The sequence below is a fragment of the Uloborus diversus genome, chromosome 8 (genome assembly GCF_026930045.1).
Source record: "Uloborus diversus isolate 005 chromosome 8, Udiv.v.3.1, whole genome shotgun sequence".
NCBI lineage: Eukaryota > Metazoa > Arthropoda > Arachnida > Araneae > Uloboridae > Uloborus > Uloborus diversus.
In genome coordinates, this window is record NC_072738.1 from 24,507,719 (window position 1) to 24,525,194 (window position 17,476).

Sequence of the window (17,476 nt, forward strand, 5' to 3'; positions counted from 1 at the left end):
AAAAAAAAAAAAAAAAAAGCAGCTGTTGCTCTTTACCTGCACCCGGCAGAAATATCAAGAAAACTAAACTTGCCTTGAGGAAGCCACTACGTCACGCGATAAAGATACATGTCTGAGGCATTGCCTTGCCTCACAGTGTCATTAAAATAGACTTAGAAGGAACATATTTATGAAGTAGTGCAACTACCTTTCTGACTGATCTACGCACGTATGGTGGGGTGTTTTTTCGCCTATACTGATCGATTCTTTTGACGAAATCACTAGTGTATTGGCTAAAGGCTGAAATGTTTCTCCTAAATTCGATGTTATGCGAGTTATTGTGTTTTTTTTTTTTTTTTTTCTGGAGTCAAGCAGTCCAATAATTGTTCTGTGTAAAATTTTTACTACTTGTGTAAAATTAATTTGTAAATATTTCTGTTAATACATATTTGTGTTTGTACTCCATACTAAACCAATTAAAAAACACTGCGGACAGTGCCTTTGGCGCTCTTTAGTGTTGAGTTTAATACTAACTAGTGTTGAACTATAGTCAAGATTTTCTTAATATTTTGTTATGAAGTTTGTAATTTATGTTTTACAATTTGTAAGTTTTTTAACTTTACTTTTTTTAATTTTGCTTACTGTTATGTATGTGTATTTTGTTTGTTAATAAATTTTATCTTATCTTATCTTATCTTAAATTGCGAGATTTTTGTGATGCGTCACTATTGTTTACATATCATCTTTTATTCGCCATCTATCACATGTAGACTTACATTATGCCAGTATGTGGCAAAAAAGTGCTTTATATTCAGATTTAAATTGAATATTTATTACTTTTTTCTTTCTTTTTAATGTTTGAGATGTGTTACTATATTGTCGTCAGTGATGTATACATATTTTTTGAAGAAATTGAATTTTGAAAAAATTGAAGACAAAAGGAAGACTCCCAGACAAGTTCATGATGTTTTTAATTTTATTATTACAAATTAAAACAACCATTCAGAAAACCCTGATGAAAAGTAAGGTTGATCTCACACCAAACAGCAACGGCAACAAAACAAACTCAGCTACTCATATCAGCTATCATTGGTCTTACACAATTTACAAACACTCTGGTGTTGCCAACCGCCTGTTTACAAGCTGTCATTAAAAACTAAATGAATTCAGAACATGGCCCCACTAGATGGCGCTGACGCTTAGCCGGCCATGACAATTTATGATTTTTCTGTGTTAAACCGATGTAACTATGATCAGCTCATGCATCCACCAATCAATGTCAACGCTTCAAAATTTGTTTATTTTTGATTGGACGTCACCCATTTTGACCGCAAGAGGCGCTATAGGGGACCCCTGCAACCACCTATCAATGGCAACGTAATGGAAACAGGGGTTCCCTGTAGCGCCCTCTTTATTGCCACGAGTTTCAGCGATTGTCACGGCCTATAAGAATTAAGTGGGACCATGTTCAAAGAATATGACTCTTTGCTTGAGCTATGATGTAACATGTGATAGCTGAGTGTTCGTTGTTGGTACAATATCCATAGCAGCAGACTTTTTTTTTTTTCTGCCGTCACGGTCGGCGTGAAATCACTACAAATTGGCTCGCAATGGATTCTGGGTTCCATGATCGTGTAGCACGATGGGAGGTGGTGAATTGCACATCAGTCTAGGAGAAGATACCATAGTCAGAATTTTGAAGGTAAAAATGGCATCACTGATGAAGTGAACTACTTATGAAGTCCATTATGTTACACGTTTGCTTCTGTTCATTGTCTGTTCATCAACCTGGCAGTGTCAAAAGGAAAGGAGAGACTATGTTTTAATTTATCTCTTAGATCTTTTAGTTTATGTGTGTAAGTTTAATGAAAAAAAGAACACTTTCCATCATAACCTTTATTCACTCATACTTTAATCACATTTCAACTTTTCAGCGGATATTTTCTTTTCCTTCCCTCTTAAGACTAGCTTAAAACGTTTCAAAACCATTTAAAATTTTAACTTAAACTCACATTCTGATAGAACGTAAGCTACTTCATATTCATATGAGTGTTTTATGTCATTGCATGAGTCGTAACAAACACTCATTACCTACAAAACTGTATATAGTAAAAGATGAGTTGAAAAACGTATTTATTTATTTCATTGCCTTTCTAACGAAGCAGTTGTATACGAAATGTAGATACAAATTAACCAAATATTCTCAAACTTTGACGAGTCTGCGGCACGTCCTTGAGGAAAAAAAAAATATTTTCAAAGTTCTGACTGCTGTTAGTAATTTTTTATCCTGTGTGTGCCATACGAGTATTTTTCAGATCCGTGACACGCATACTCACAACAAATGTTCTAATTCTTTTAATTCAAACACAAGTTTGGTATGCGGCGAAGAATGTTCGATAGTTCTTGGGAAAGTTGGAACAGCGACACTGTTGATATTTACAGTTCATGCGTTTTAAATTTTTTTCTCGACATGTGTGTATGGTGAGGTGCATACATCTCATATAAAAACACACTTATATATTTACCAAGTGATAGTCTGAATTCTTTTTCAACCGCTCAAGTGAACAGAACGCTCCTAGAAGACACATAAAGGCCACCGGTAAATATGAAATAGTTCATCTCACAATTGGATACGAAATGTGAATTCTTTCACTTTCTAAATGAAAGTTGAAGTCCATGTTTCGTAACTGATCGACGTTCAGTTCAAGAATTCTTCTTCACAAAACATTTTGCACAAAAAAAAATGGAAAACCTGTAAAAGAATCCGTCTAATCGTTCATGAGCTGTAATAGAAGATAAAATGAAAAAAGTTTCAATAACCTTAACTTTTGCAGCGATCCTCCGGATAAAATATTTCGGATCTCTCAATTGTCATCTGATGTTTGAACCAAAAGCATAACTAAGCTGTTTAATTCTCTTAGTGTCCCATCCCGAATATCTTAATCAAATTGAGACTATATGTTAAATCTTTCAACTTATTTGGGCCAAGGTGACCTTAGCTAGTCCTCTAAAGCAACATTTCTTAATTTTTTCAATGAGTGGAACCCTTTTAAATGATCAGTTTTTTCGTGGAACCCCTGTTTTATTCGTAAGTAGTATAGTTTGAAGCAACATTCTTGAAATGTTTTATTACAGTCAAAGTGAATATTATTTCAAACAAAACTTTTTAGTGTCAAAACGTAATTTCAAAAATTAACAAAAATAAATCTGAAAACAACTTTGAAAAAGAATATTTGTTGAGTTTTGTAAAAAGAAAGGAAAATAAAGAATGAATTTCGTGGAACCCTTGATTGATTTCCATGGAACCCCTGGGCTCCGCAGAACACAATTTAAGAAATTGTTCTAAAGCAAATTATTGGCTCAACCTCTACTTCGAAATCAGAGGTTTTCTTTCTTTTTTTTTATAAGTAGGAGAATCTAGAAAGGAAAGTTAAGCTGCTCAAAAGCTAATGAAACACTGTCAAATCTCACGGGATTGAATTTTGAACGCTGCTCTATTTGATTAGAGTAAAAATGTATCAAATATAATTTCAACGAAAACCAAACAAAACATTGGAAATCTGTTTAAATTTCTTCCATGAATTTTTTTAATGTGTCAAAGACTTTTAGGACACCATGGTTGCGTTCGTTGATCGACCGGTAGCTTACATGTGGATTGATTACATGACAAATAATGACGTCAGCTCCAATGATTTAGCATGCGCTGACGTCATTAGCTGTTATGAGACCAACCGGCCGGTAACGAACGGTCGAGGTCCATGAGAAACATTTCGATGTCAGTGTTTCTATCTTTAAACATTCAACTTATTACACTACCGACATTTCATTTTTCTGGTAGATCGTTATAGAATGATTTATAGTAAAACTCCAAGGTGCTGGTAAACATAATATTATACAGTGAAACCTGTGTAAGTTGGCCACTTGCGGGGCACTACTTTAGTGATCAACTTAAACAGGTGGTGAGCTTACAGAGGTTGATTTATATGAGAAGGAATAATGCCGTGCCTGGAAAAAGTGGTCAACTTACAAGGGTGGTCAACTTCACAGGTTTTACTGTACTAATATTACAGCCCATGAACGACAGATACTTCATAAAAAACTTTAAAGAAAATAAAATGACCAAGCACAAAGTGCACCCAGAAGACACCACAAAAGTTTTACCATCTTTTGCAGACGATATATAAATAACGGCTCATTGACTATGCGCAGGAAGCACAAATTTGTCATCAGCTATGCAAATGAGTTTAAATTTCACTGTCTTTTGCCTTTCCCGCGAGAGAACATCTTCCCCCAAATAGAGGAGGACTTTTTCTCTCCCTCCGGTTTGAGGACATCCTCCACTAGGCCACGCGTATCACTATTCCTATGTTTAGACGACGACCGCCAGGTGTCGCTTTCGTCTTCGTAATCAGTATCTTCAGATTGCTCGTGGGTGGGGCTGGAATGTCCGGAATCACGATCTTCGATACTGACTTTGAGAAGGTCCAAGACGTTTTGTTCTTTGCTGGAGCACTTTTTGAAATCCATCTGAAAGAAATTTAGACAATAATTTCTAGCTAAAGTTGGGGTCAATAGGACGAAATTACAATCATTACTACTTTAGATTCACATCTGATTAAAAAGGATGACATCAACCGGAAGAGATGTTTCGATTAACGCTATATCACTAGTTTCGCCAGAGTTGGAGCAAATTAACCTGGCAGAATTGTGAAGGCTACGCAGATCCAAATCACAGCATTACGAAGCCACCTGGTTAGGTTTCCCCCAACTGTAGTCAAGCTCAAAACATAGTTTGCATGTTATGTGAATCAGTACAGCGTGTTCCAAAAATAGCGATTCAATCCATGACGACATGACACGAAAACAAATTCCGAAATGTCATTGACCGTGGAACATGTCGGCATTTCACAGGCTTTCATCAATTTCCTGTGAAAATAAAGTATCTGTGTCAACAAATTTCCTGAATTACTACAAGTGCAGATTGCTACACTGTTAAAAATTTTCCGGAAAATTTACGGTAATTGTTACTGGCATCCATGTTGGCAGTAACTATTACCGTAAAAATCAAATGTTACTGTAAAATTTTACGGTTTCCTCGGTAGGCCACAGAAAACCAGTTGGCGCTGGGATCGCTTATTTCTCCGGTATAAATTACCGTAAAAATCAGCGATGCGTCGGCGATGCAATTTTACAGTAACAATTACCAGAAAATCTTCCTGAATTTTTAACAGTGTACGAATGCAGATTTCTCGCAGTTGTGAAAAATATTTTTGACTATCAGTTTAATGATTAACTGGGTGCATTTATCAAATGTATCAACTTTAGTTCGATTGTGATCGGTCCAGATTGAGCTTCCTAATGAGAGCAAATAACTCTCTGAATTTCGTAGGCTTTGCATGAATTCCTAGCAATGATCTGCACGTCATGCAATTCTGTATTAGCTGTGGCCTATGGTTGCAGTATTGCTTTAGGTGCTTTATTGGCGAGTCAAAATGGTGTCAAGCTAGTGCTTTTAAACCTATTTAAATTTTCTCTGAATGTTTTAGCGACAAGATTAACTTAAACTGGGGGAGGTTTTTGAATTCTTTGGAAATATTCCACGATAATTTCAAAACTGACTTTTAGCAGAAATCGTTCCTATTTTTTGGAAGATAAGTTAGTGGCAGAAGTTGTGCACATTAACTGCCAATTATTTTACATGAATGTATCTGAATTGTTTTACAGTGTATGTGTTCATTTCTTTCATGGGTGTTGAACTAAATGCTCCCTTCAGAAGAAAGAATAGCCAGCGTATTTGGAAACTGAGCGGTAAAACTATAGATCCAGTATAACTACTAGATACACAACTCCATAGCAGCAGCCACTGAGCACCATCGAACGCGCGAAACATGAATTTAAAGGAAAAAGCGTATTATACCCTGGATGCAACTGCAACCAGTGATTTCCAGTGGATGCATCGCTGATTGCATCCTCGGCGAAATTTGTTTTGCGCATGCGCTTTTCGGACGCTTGCCCGACTATTCAGTTGCTCATGAAACCGTTTTCTCGATGTGTATCTAGTTAATACTACATCTATGGGTAAAACATATGAACAGATAACCACTGAGAGATAACGAAAGAACTGGAAGCGGAAACTTCACTTTGAACAGGGTATGGTCGGCGAGATCGCGCGAACAATGAAAACTTAACTGTTCTCGAATTGTCGCTGATCCTACCGATTACAAAATGAAGTGTTCTGTTTCCGCTTCTAATTCGTCCGTCATCGCCTCGTGGCACAGCTATAACACATACTATAAAACAGATTCCCTCTACACCCCTCGTAGGCAGCGAATATGTGCCAATTGATCATTTTGATTTACCCTGTTCTCTGGTAGAATATGGTCGCTTTTGTGGGAATCCGGCTTGTCTCCTTCAGGCTCGAAGATGTCCGGATTTTCCAGGAAGGCTTGGGCCAAGTTCCGGCTGATTTGCTTTCGAATGGTCTTCTTCATGGACAGGTGGCGCTCCAAGTGTCGCATGTCACGCTCGCTCAGTGTCTTGCTGGTATAGGTGGCGTAGTTGCGGTTGCACCCCTTGGAGCGAGATTCATCTTTTGGACAATTCTCCTGTAAAAGAAAGAAAGAAATATGATGATGATTGAAAACAAACTGGATAAATAAATACAGTACAGTAAACTCCCGATTATCCGCGGGACGGATTATCCGCGAGTCAATGAACAATCAGGAACATGTATTTTTTCAGCAAAACGCAGATACCAATTCGCAACTCCAACGAACTATAGGGGCACTGTAGCCATTTTCTAATGGCAGACGAAAAAGGAAAAACAAACGCACGTGGTAACGAAGAAAATGCTAATAAGCCTAGTAAATTTTGTTCGTATGCATGATTTTTTCGCTTTATTCTTTTTAAATTAATTTTCAAAGTCTTGTTGATATTCTGGCCCACGTACAAAGAAATGAGAATTCAAGAAGCGCTACTAAACGTTAGAAATTAATGCAAATTATGCAGTTCGTAGTTCTAAGCAGCCATTTCCACGATGTTGAATTCGATGTTTATCAATTCTTGATAAAACTAAATAATAATTGAGGCCTGACAAGAATAACAATTAATGCCAGAAAATTTAATATGAAATTACGAATTATTATCAAAAGAAGATGATACTTCTTTGCCTTGTTTGGCTAGCACTTATTGTTTTGCATTTGTAACTGAGTTATTTTTCTCGAATTCCCGAATCGGTTAATTTAAATTTTTTCTCTTTCGAATGTTTCTATTTTCTGAGTTATGATTTAATTATGCCATGCTATGCAAATCATCAAAAAAATTCTCACAGATATATGGTGGTAGTTTTCTTTTCAGTTGATCTACCATTATTTCTTTTCACTTATCGAATTCTGTAATCTTTCTACCATTTTATTCCACTCATGATAAAAATTAAAAATGGTTTCACTAACATGCGGAATCTCGCCAAGGGTACTTTGCTCGCACAATACTAAAACTATAACACTAAACAAATTTGGCGAAACCTATCAGCAGAGAATAAAAGCAATAAAGTAAATTCTACTCGGTTAAACATTTTTCATTTCGTTCTACGATAATATATTCAAGAAAATATTTTGCATACTGTCTATTCCAACTAAATGCTGCTGTAAAAGATGGTTAGTTAAATTAATTTAAGATTTAAAAAAAAATATTCTTACAAATTCACACAAAACAATAAAAAATTTTACCTGGTATAACGTTATCCAAGTTTGTTAATCCAGAGTTTTCTTGTGTTAACGCTTTCCCCATTTCTCAATCAACTCACTTTTTAGAAGGAAATAAGGAAAACTAACATTATTTTGAGAAGTTCGAGAATACTATTAAGGGATGAAACAATTTCTGAAGCTGAAAGCAATCTAAGACACATCGATTGCGTTAATAAATGCTCAGAACAAACTGCCTGTGTTTACGTCAACAGACACACGTGGAACGCAATGTGGCAATGTTTTAGTTTTTTCGGCAGTTTTGTAAATCACCGCAAGGTAGCGTATTCGAGCGCTGGAGTTGCGAATGACCTTTTCGTCCAAAAATTGTAAATTTAAACTCAGTTGTTTTATTTTAGTAAATAATTTGCTTTTTTATTTATTTAATGCGCTTGATGTTTAGTTCTGATAGGCAAAAATACAAGGCATTTTTCTATATTCTCTATATATTTTCACTGTTTGTAGAAAGTGTTATGTATTAATACAGACAAGTTCTTGAGGAAGAACCATTTTACCCTATTAATCCCTATTTTTAGCCCTTTTTGTTTGTTTGTCCGCGATTTTCACAATCCGCGGCACTTGTGCCTCCCAATTCCGCGGATAATTGCGTATTTACTGTATCCAAAACGCTTTCGTTTCAATAATGTGTGAGTTTATTATGCTGATGCACCGTAAGATACCATAAGAAAAGAATTAAACTTAGTATCGGGTGCTAAAAAATTTCTCCCAACATTAATATTTTTTTAAGGTGACAAATTTGAAGTTGTATTCGCATATTTTTCGAAATTTATTTAAAGCTGCTGGTAGTGACTACTATCCTCTGTCAGTGGCGCAACCAGAAGGGAGGGGGGGGGGAGCGAGGGCCCGTACATCCATTCTCCCAAAAGCGGAGCTGATTGTTTTTCAAAAACATTCTTTATTATTGAAGAGAAGAAAAGAACTTGTCTTAGGAAAACAAAGTGACTTTTTAATTAGGAAAAAATATTAATGTTGGGAGAAATTTTTTCAAAAATAAATCTTTGAATTAAAAATTTTCAATAGTTACAGCTTCTTATAGTTCAGCTAATGCCCCCCCCCCTCGTCCGATTTCCTTTTTTCTAATTTGTCAGATCAATTGGAACCTTTAAAATGTTACTCCTCCGAAGCTCAACCGTCAACCCTTGCCGTCAAAAGCACTACGGAGCAACTCAGATTTCGTTTCCAGATTTTCAATTTCACAAAACTTCCAGGGGGAAAGCCCCCGACTACCTAACAACGTCACTTAAAATTGCTCTCAAAGATTGCTTAAAATTTAGTTTTTGGAGTTTCAACTTCGGAAACTTGCCGACCCTAATGTTACCAAATATGGTCTTACTATAGCGTTTTTAGGACCTGAATTTCAGAAAACATTTGAGCAAGTGCCCGGAATCGCATTCTTTAATACCTTGAAAAAAATTTTTTTTTTTTTTTTTTTTTTTTTTAAACTACACTTAGGAAAATTTTAAGAAGAATAGTCTGAATCCCTCATCTTAATATCTATGCTAATATATTGCTAAAGTTTTTAGGACTTTAATTTTGAAAAACTTTCCAGGGTGAGTTCCAAAATCTCCCTTCCGTAAAATCTTCAAAGTTTGTGTCTTCAGTTGCGGTTTTGGAACTTCAATTTCAAAAAATTAGAAGGGGAGGAGGAATTGATTAAAATCTATTTGTTCAAAAAAAAAAAGAAAAAAAGAAAAGGAAAAACGATCGGGGACAGTCCCTAAGCCCGATTCTTTACCCAAACGTCAATAATTATGGCCTATAATCGCTCCATTAAGGCTTCCATTTCTACAAATTTCCACAGAGCCCCCCCCCCTTACCTTTCTTCCTGTCCAAACTTTCTAACAAGTTCAAGTTATGAGTTGGACCAGGGATGGTTATCAATCTGCAGGGTTGTAACAAACGAAGACTTATTTAATATCTAAAAAAAATTAAAACATGCTACTTGATAACCTTTTTAGCAGATTCTGGAGCCATATTAGCACAGCTTTTATTTTTTTAGTTTGATTTTCTTTAGGCAACGATCTAAAAGGGCTCAATCATTTCAGTGGTAAATGTTGTCACTTCGCCATTTATTTAAAAAAAAAAAAAAAAAAAGAATTGTTTTCGGTATACATTCCGAGATTCTTCGCATCAAAAGATTTTAAATGTCGATAAAAGCACTATTTTATTTTGAGATTCAATGGAAACTTTTGATATTAACCTCATTCAAATTAGGATTTCCACATAAACTAGAAATATCTGTCAAAGTATTACGGGTGAAAATTGCCTCTACACTTGAAGGAAGCAATTGCCTGTTTGGTGATATTTTTATAGTTGAAATTGTAACCCTAACTCCAGTGGGTCAACCCTCGACTCCAGTAGATAGCGTTCATTGTTGACCGAATTTCTGTTTCTTCATTCTCCTAAAACGGCAGTTTTGCCAGTAAAACACTTAAGTCATCGGATCCAGTTCAGCCTTGTCAGAATAAAGTATTTCCCTGCGTGTCAAACATTACCAAAAAATATTATAAAATTATCAAGATCAGGCGCGAATTTCATTGTTGGTGACGTCGGGAGAATTTTACTCCATCAACGAATTGGCTATTATATTAGAAATTTCACCTAGACAGAACATCGCGCTAACCTGACAGCAGTGTTGGGCATTAATCAATTATTTTTTCAATTGCCTTGTCAATTGATTAAAAAAGTAATTGTAATTAAATTAATTGCAATTGAATTAATTGCAATTAAACTATTAATTGTACTATGCAATTAATTCAATTAGATTAATGTACGTTAATCGCTTTTCACAACTAAAATAATTGCAATTAATTTTTTAAATTGTTTTATGAAACAGTTAAAACTAACAATTAACCTAATGTATCAATAGCAGTGTTGGGCATTAATCAATTATTTTTTCATTTGCCTTGTTAATTAATTAAAAAAGTAATTGCAATTAAATTAATTACAATTAAATTAATTGCAATTAAATCATTTGCAATTAAACTGTTAATTGTACTTTGCAATTAATTTTATTAGATTAATGTACGTTAATCGCTTTTCACAATTAAAATAATTACAATTAATTTTTTTAATTGTTTTATGAAACAATTAAAACTAACAATTAACTTAATGTATCAATTGGTACAGCGCAGCGTACAGAGTTCAAAGCATTATTCGAATTCGTATTTTCGTTCAGTGTTGATTGCTCGCTCGTCGCGTGAACTATTCTCGTCTTGGCAAGTTTTTTCCATACGTAAATGTTTGTGTTTTAATTAAGTGTTTTAAAATTGTGCAAATCATTGTTTTATAGTTTAACCTGGGGGGGGGGGGGGTAATCCAGGGGGGATCAGAAAGAAGGACATAACAGGGGACGTAAGATCTCAGAGATCGCTCTGTTTATTTTTATTTATTTTTTCGTCTAATTAAGATGCATTTCTGTAATTTCCCTCAGATGTTCTTTAGACTTTTACTAGTACGGAAAAAAAATTTAATTTTTAATTGAAATATACCTTTTTTAGGATATATTGCTGGAGCCATAAGATTTTTTGAGCAAAGTCATATGCTGCAGTAAATAATTTATTGCGTGTAATTTATTTACTGACACATGAAATTCACCGCCAGCACAGGCAGTTCCTTGTTAGTATGCATTTGCCCGGCGAAAGAAAGTATTGGAGCAGGAGATGGAAAATCTCTTAAGGAAACCAAGAGTGCCAAACAAACTGGTAGTTAATATAGAATTAGTGCGGACCAGACGAGTGATCAAAGCAATGGTTCGGTTCAACTCGAGTATCTTACTACTATTATATATGCGAAAGTTTGTCTGTATGGATGTTTGTTACTCTTTCACGCAAAAACTACTGGACGGATTTTGATGAAACTTTACAATAATATAGCTTATGCATCAGAATAACACATAGGGCAGTTTTCGTCCCGTTATGGGGGGCAAAACCCCCTTAGGGGGCAATAAAATACAATTTTCGTATAAATTCTCTAATATACGGATGAAAAAATATTTGCACATATTTACATTATATGTCCATCGAAAGCTCAGATTTTTCTGCTGAAGATGGCACCTATTCGAAATTTCTAAGTAGAATAAAAAACGAGTTATGAGCTTTTTAGTTCCATGTTCGAAGGCTTTCCTCAACTTAATACAGTATTTAGTGTATCATCTCAACTCCCTGTCGATAGCGACAATTGTTGTATTGTTGACTATCTTTGCTTTTCGTGACTGTTCCAGGCTTTTCTCAAGTCAAATCCTGAAGTAAGATTTTTGCACAAGATTGGCAAATAATACATGATTTGGCTGATCATTTTCCATTTAAATGGAACTTTAATGTAATTAATGGTTTTTATTATTATTTATGCTGATTGAACACTTACTCATTATCCAATCAATCAGCAGATCGCCAAAATTTTTGCAGAAAGATTTCCGTAGCTGATGCATTTGGCAGTTTTTTTTCAATGTCGCTGTTTTTGAAGCCGAAGACTACGTCATAATGTTTCTCAGCTTTCACCATGTGAACAAAATATCGCCAATCAAAGAATCTTTAAAAAACTTTTTTTACTGTGTTAAATAATCCAGCTACTAAATTAGCCAAATCCATAAACAGCCAAAAACTTCCATTAATTTTCCTTTTTGCACAATGTCAAACAATCGCCAAATTTTACTACTTATTTTGGAAACATTTCGGATGAAACTCTTTAGCGCCATTTTATGGTGACCAAAAGTATCTCAGCACCTGGCGATAATATCTCAACGAAAATTAATATCATACCGTTTTACAAAGTAAGGAAAGAAGGGGGGGGGGAGCATCATCGGAGGTATCTCAAAACGAATCAAGCAAATTCGGTAAAATCGCACCAAGAGCCCACAATGATTCAAATTTCCCAAAATAACTAAAACAAGTATAAGGGAATTACGAGCGCGGCTATATTTTTTTTTAAACTTCGTACTTCAATAGCCATACAGAGAAGGTTTTAGACTCCATGTTAAAAATAAAAATATCAAAAGATTAAACTTTTAACTTTTCCTTTTAAACATGAGAAGATTAACTACATGTTTTGGAAATTTGTATATGCTAAAATATAGTGCTTTCGTTTCTAAATCAATACTATTTTGTTCTTTATACTTATTGCTATTTTAGTTTTATGGGTAAGGAAGAAACTCGATTTTTAATCACGTCAAAAAGATGTGTTTTAAATTCTTTCACTTAAAACAGAAAACAAAAGCAAGTAACGATTTTTTCTCATAATTATTACGGACCCAGGCAACGCCGGGTATTTTGCTAGTTTCATATATTTCTGCTTTAGCCCTGGCTATTGGGCGGTAATTTACTGAAAGTTACTGATATTTTAAAGATATTTTATTTGTTGCTAACATGTGTATTTAAATAGATAGTAATATGGTACCCGTTTAGCGTCCATGTTCCAGGTAGACCTGTAGTCTGTAGAATATATTGTACAAAACGAGTAATTTTTTTATGAGTTACTTTTAATTAAAATTTACAGAACAATCGACAATTGTAGTAAACTACAATTAACAATTGTTAATTGTAGTAATCTACAATTAACAATTAATTAATTGTTAACTAACAATTCATTAATTGTTAATTGTAGCAAACTGCAATTAACAATTAATTAATTGTTAACTGTGGTAAACTACAACCAACAATTAATTAATTGTTAATTGTAATTTTCCACAATTACAATTGAGCAATTGTTAGTTGTTGTGGTTACGTTTACCAATTAATCAATTGTTAATCTTTAATTGTCAATGCAATTAAAATTTGCCCAACTCTGATCAATAGGTACAGCGCAGCGTACAGAGTTCAAAGTATTATTCGAATTCGCATTTTCGTTCTCTCAGTGTTGATTCCTCGCTCACATAATGAACTATTCTCGTCTTGGCAAGTTTTTTTCACACGTAAATGTTTGTGTTTTAATTAAGTGTTTTAAAATTGTGCAAATCGTTGTTTTATAGTTTAACCTGTAACAGGGGAAATCAGAAAGAAGGACATAACAGGGGACGAAAGATCTCGGAGACCGCTCTGTTTAATTTTCTTTTTTTTTTTTTTTAAATCGTGTAATTGAAATGCATTCCTGTAATTTCCCTCAGATGATCTTCGGACTTTTACTAATACGGAAAACTTTTTTTTAATTTTTAATTGAAATATACCTTTTTTGAGGATATTTTGCTGGAGCCATAAGATTATTTGAGAAAAGTCATATTAGTACAGTAAAATTAGGCCAAAAAATGGCCAAACCCAAACATCCAAAAAAAAAAAAAAAAAAAAAAGATGAAACCTGTTGCAAATTACTTCTTACCCTTCCAGCAAGAAGGGGGTAAAAAGTCCCACCACTTTGCGCGTCGGGTTTTGGGGGGACGGGGGGGGGGACGAAATAATCCTCTATTTAAATAAAAATAATTTCTCTTACTTAAAAAAAAATCTCAAACCTCGCAGAAACCACTCTATAATAGTAAAATAATAAACTCTAACGGAAAAATTTCTATTTAGCAGGGATGCACAGGCGGGGGGGATGGAGGGGGGGGGGTCCATTGAGCAGCTTTGCGTCATTGAAATTTTTAAGGCAGTTTTTTTAAGGGGTATTTCTTTCTTTTTTGAGGGCTTTTATTATGGATAGGTACTCCGTCACACTTAAGGGGTGCGCCATCGCTTTTTTTTGGGGGGGGGGGGGGAACCCTGAATTTACATTCTAAAATCAACTATTGCAGTGAAGTTCACGAAAAAATTTCCCTGATTTAAAATTTTCCGTACAAAATGCCACACAATGATAGGATAATGTCAGAATGATAATTCTAAAAGATCTAAGCTAGTTCAGTAACCAAATTACTTGTGACTTAAGTTATTAAACTGTTTAGAGCACTGGAAAACAAAATTCCTGTGCAGCATAAAAAAAAGCCCAAATTGACCAAAGTTTCCCTACTTCTTCTTGATTAACTTACTTCAACTTTTCTACAATCTTTTGCCATCACCGTAAGGGGGGAAAAACCGAAATTGCCAATAATGAGACGAGCAATGCTGCAATTCTGCACCCTCTAAGTCGGTGGGGGTTCTCATTTGCAAACACCAAGCTACCTCTCTTTTACGCAGCTGGTTATGTGAATTATACTAAATATGCGGAAATATACTTGCAACACTATCTGAAACTTTTGAGTACATTATGCGATAAAAAATTTTTGATCACATCAAACATCAGCTAAAACATTAGCTATCCAACGATCTAACGCAGTGACAAATTTAGGTGGTCTAGAACCTGTAGTGATTCAACGATAGAATAAGTCTTAAAGAGAGCAATGATCAGTATAACAATAGAATGCTAAATATTTACACCTTTTTGTCTCTCAGTTTGGAAATCACACTCCGTTTCTAAAGCCGCAAGAAGATTCTTCCCTCTCAAGTTGGTTGTGGTATTGCTCGCTGATGATAAGGTGAGTTGCAATGAGAACTTTAACGTTCGGGTAGTAACATTAAAGGATATTAAAGGCAAACAATTTTGTGGCATTTCTTGTAAAGGAGGTAATCAGTTATGTCTTTAGCTTCTGTTACGAGAGTAGTTACTATCTGTAAAGATGTGTAAGCTCAAACCATCTTTTACACCGAATGGTATAAACAGTAAAGATGGAATAAAAAATTGCTAGAAACTTCTGGTACGAGTTATGCGCTGATCCTCCATCAGTATTCGATGAATCTGGTTTCAGAAGGCAAGAAATCCTGTATCGTTTAAGTGCTATTATCTAAAGCAAAAGGTTCATCCACCATCACAGAACGAACAGCTGGTGTCATATATGAGGCAGTGAGATGCAAAGGGATGTAAGTGGACATTTTCAAGTTTTGAATAAAACGCTTTTAAAGATAAGATCCTAGGTAGGCTTACATTGATTTTCTTTTCTAAATCATGCTGTATAGAAGCAACTACCAGGTCTACTAGTACCCAAGACCCAAGATAGAGGAGAGGTTCACCAAACATTTGTACTGGTACTGGTTATCTCCGAATTTTTAATTTTTCCACTTACATCCCTTTGCTTCTCACTGCCTCATATGTAATAGATGGAAGATACCTGCTTGATCATATTTTTGGTAATATATGTAAGCTTCAAGGAAATATGCCAGCAATGCAGTGTACAGGTCACTTGTAAGTATGAGAAAGCCAGTGTCATTTTTGATTGGTGCAAAGAAAGCACCACAGAAATATAATCTGCGTCCTATTACAACAGCCAAGCCTTCTGCTCTAGAAGACTTTCTGCGTCTCAAATCTTGTGCTTGCTCTGAGGGGTTCATTGGACATAGTGAATGTTTGAAAAGTCTGAAAGTGGACTAAAGTGCTCAATTATATGCACAAACTGTGTTAGACATAGCTGCAACAATAACGATTTTGCTGAGGATTTAGATTCCAAAAAACATCTTGATAACGAAGACTTTTTGTTACAAGCTTAGGATAAATCATTTGAAAGCAAAAAAAAAAGTTCAACGTAATTTTTCTGGCCATTTAATCAAATATGTACCATCAGAGGGGGTGGGAGGGAGGATAATATTTTAGTATTTAATTTCGTTTTGGGAGGTGAGCTACTGTTATGGTGTGGACAGTCCTGATTTAATGCATTTTAGATTTGCATGAAATAATACTTCTACTTGAAATAAAGGGGGGGGGGGGGTTGAGGATTTATTTTATTAGGGCGGAGGGGGGAGGGGTGCTGTAGTTTTGAGAGGAGGTGGCACCATTGCTCTTGGAAGATGGACACACTTGATTTCTAACTTTAACTTAGCATAAAATAATGTTTCCATATGAAATATATGGAGGGGGGTTCGGGGGTACTGCTTCCTTTTACGGGGATCTGTAGCATTGGTGGGTTTAGTCATCCCTCTTGGGAGGTCAAACACCTTTAATTTCAGGCTTTTAAATTTAGTATGACATAATATTCTCACTTTAAATTTACTCTAAAATTTCTGGAAAAATACCCAAAACAGCAATTTTTAGATGCCCCTCATTCCAAAACCCGAAGTACAATGGGGTGGGACTTTTTACCTGTTCTTATTGGGAGGGTAATAAACAATTTGCACCATGTTTAGCTCTTTTTTTTTTGACTGTTCGGGTCCAACCTCTATTTTTACTGTACTAATAAGCTGCAGTGAATCATTTATTACTCGTAATAAAGTTACTGATACAAGAAATAATACACCGCCAGCTCAATCACTTCCAGGCGAGAACTGCAGTTTCGTGCATATTAATTTGCATTAACCAGGAACAAGAGAGTGACTGAGCTGGAGATAGAAAATCTCTTAAGGAAGCCAAGAGTGTCAAACAAACTGGTAGCTAATATAGAATTAGCGCAGTTCAGACGAGTGACCGAAGCTACGGTTCGGTTCAACTAGAGTATTTCATATATTTCTGCTTTAGCCCTAGCTATTGGGCGGTAATTTACTGAAAGTTACTGATATTTTATTTGTTGCTAACATGTGTATTTAAATAGTTCGATAGTAATATGGTACTCGTTTAGCGTCCACGTCCCATGTAAACCTGTCGTCTGTAGAATATATTGTACAAAACCAGTAATTTTTTATGAGTTAGTTTTAATTAAAATTCACAGAACAATCGACAATTGTTGTAAACTACAATTAACAATTGTTAATTGTAGTAAACTACAATTAACAATTAATTAATTGTTAACTGTGGTAATCTACAACTAACAATTAATTAATTGTTAACTGTAGTAAACTACAACTAACAAT

General features: G+C 35.0%; 1 protein-coding gene across 2 annotated transcripts in view; it reads right to left on the reverse strand.

Annotated features, from left to right (window-relative positions):
* Positions 1–944: 944 nt before the first annotated feature.
* The window catches only part of LOC129227565 (uncharacterized), a 117,864-nt gene continuing 101,332 nt past the window's right edge, over positions 945–17,476 (reverse strand). For both annotated transcript variants that reach the window (XM_054862146.1, XM_054862147.1), the window contains 2 exons: positions 6,339–6,584; positions 945–4,506 (listed from right to left, as the gene is read on the reverse strand). In XM_054862146.1, the coding sequence (XP_054718121.1) occupies positions 4,231–4,506; positions 6,339–6,584 (522 nt within the window). In that variant the 3' untranslated portion in view covers positions 945–4,230. The remainder of the gene's footprint in view (positions 4,507–6,338; positions 6,585–17,476) is intronic.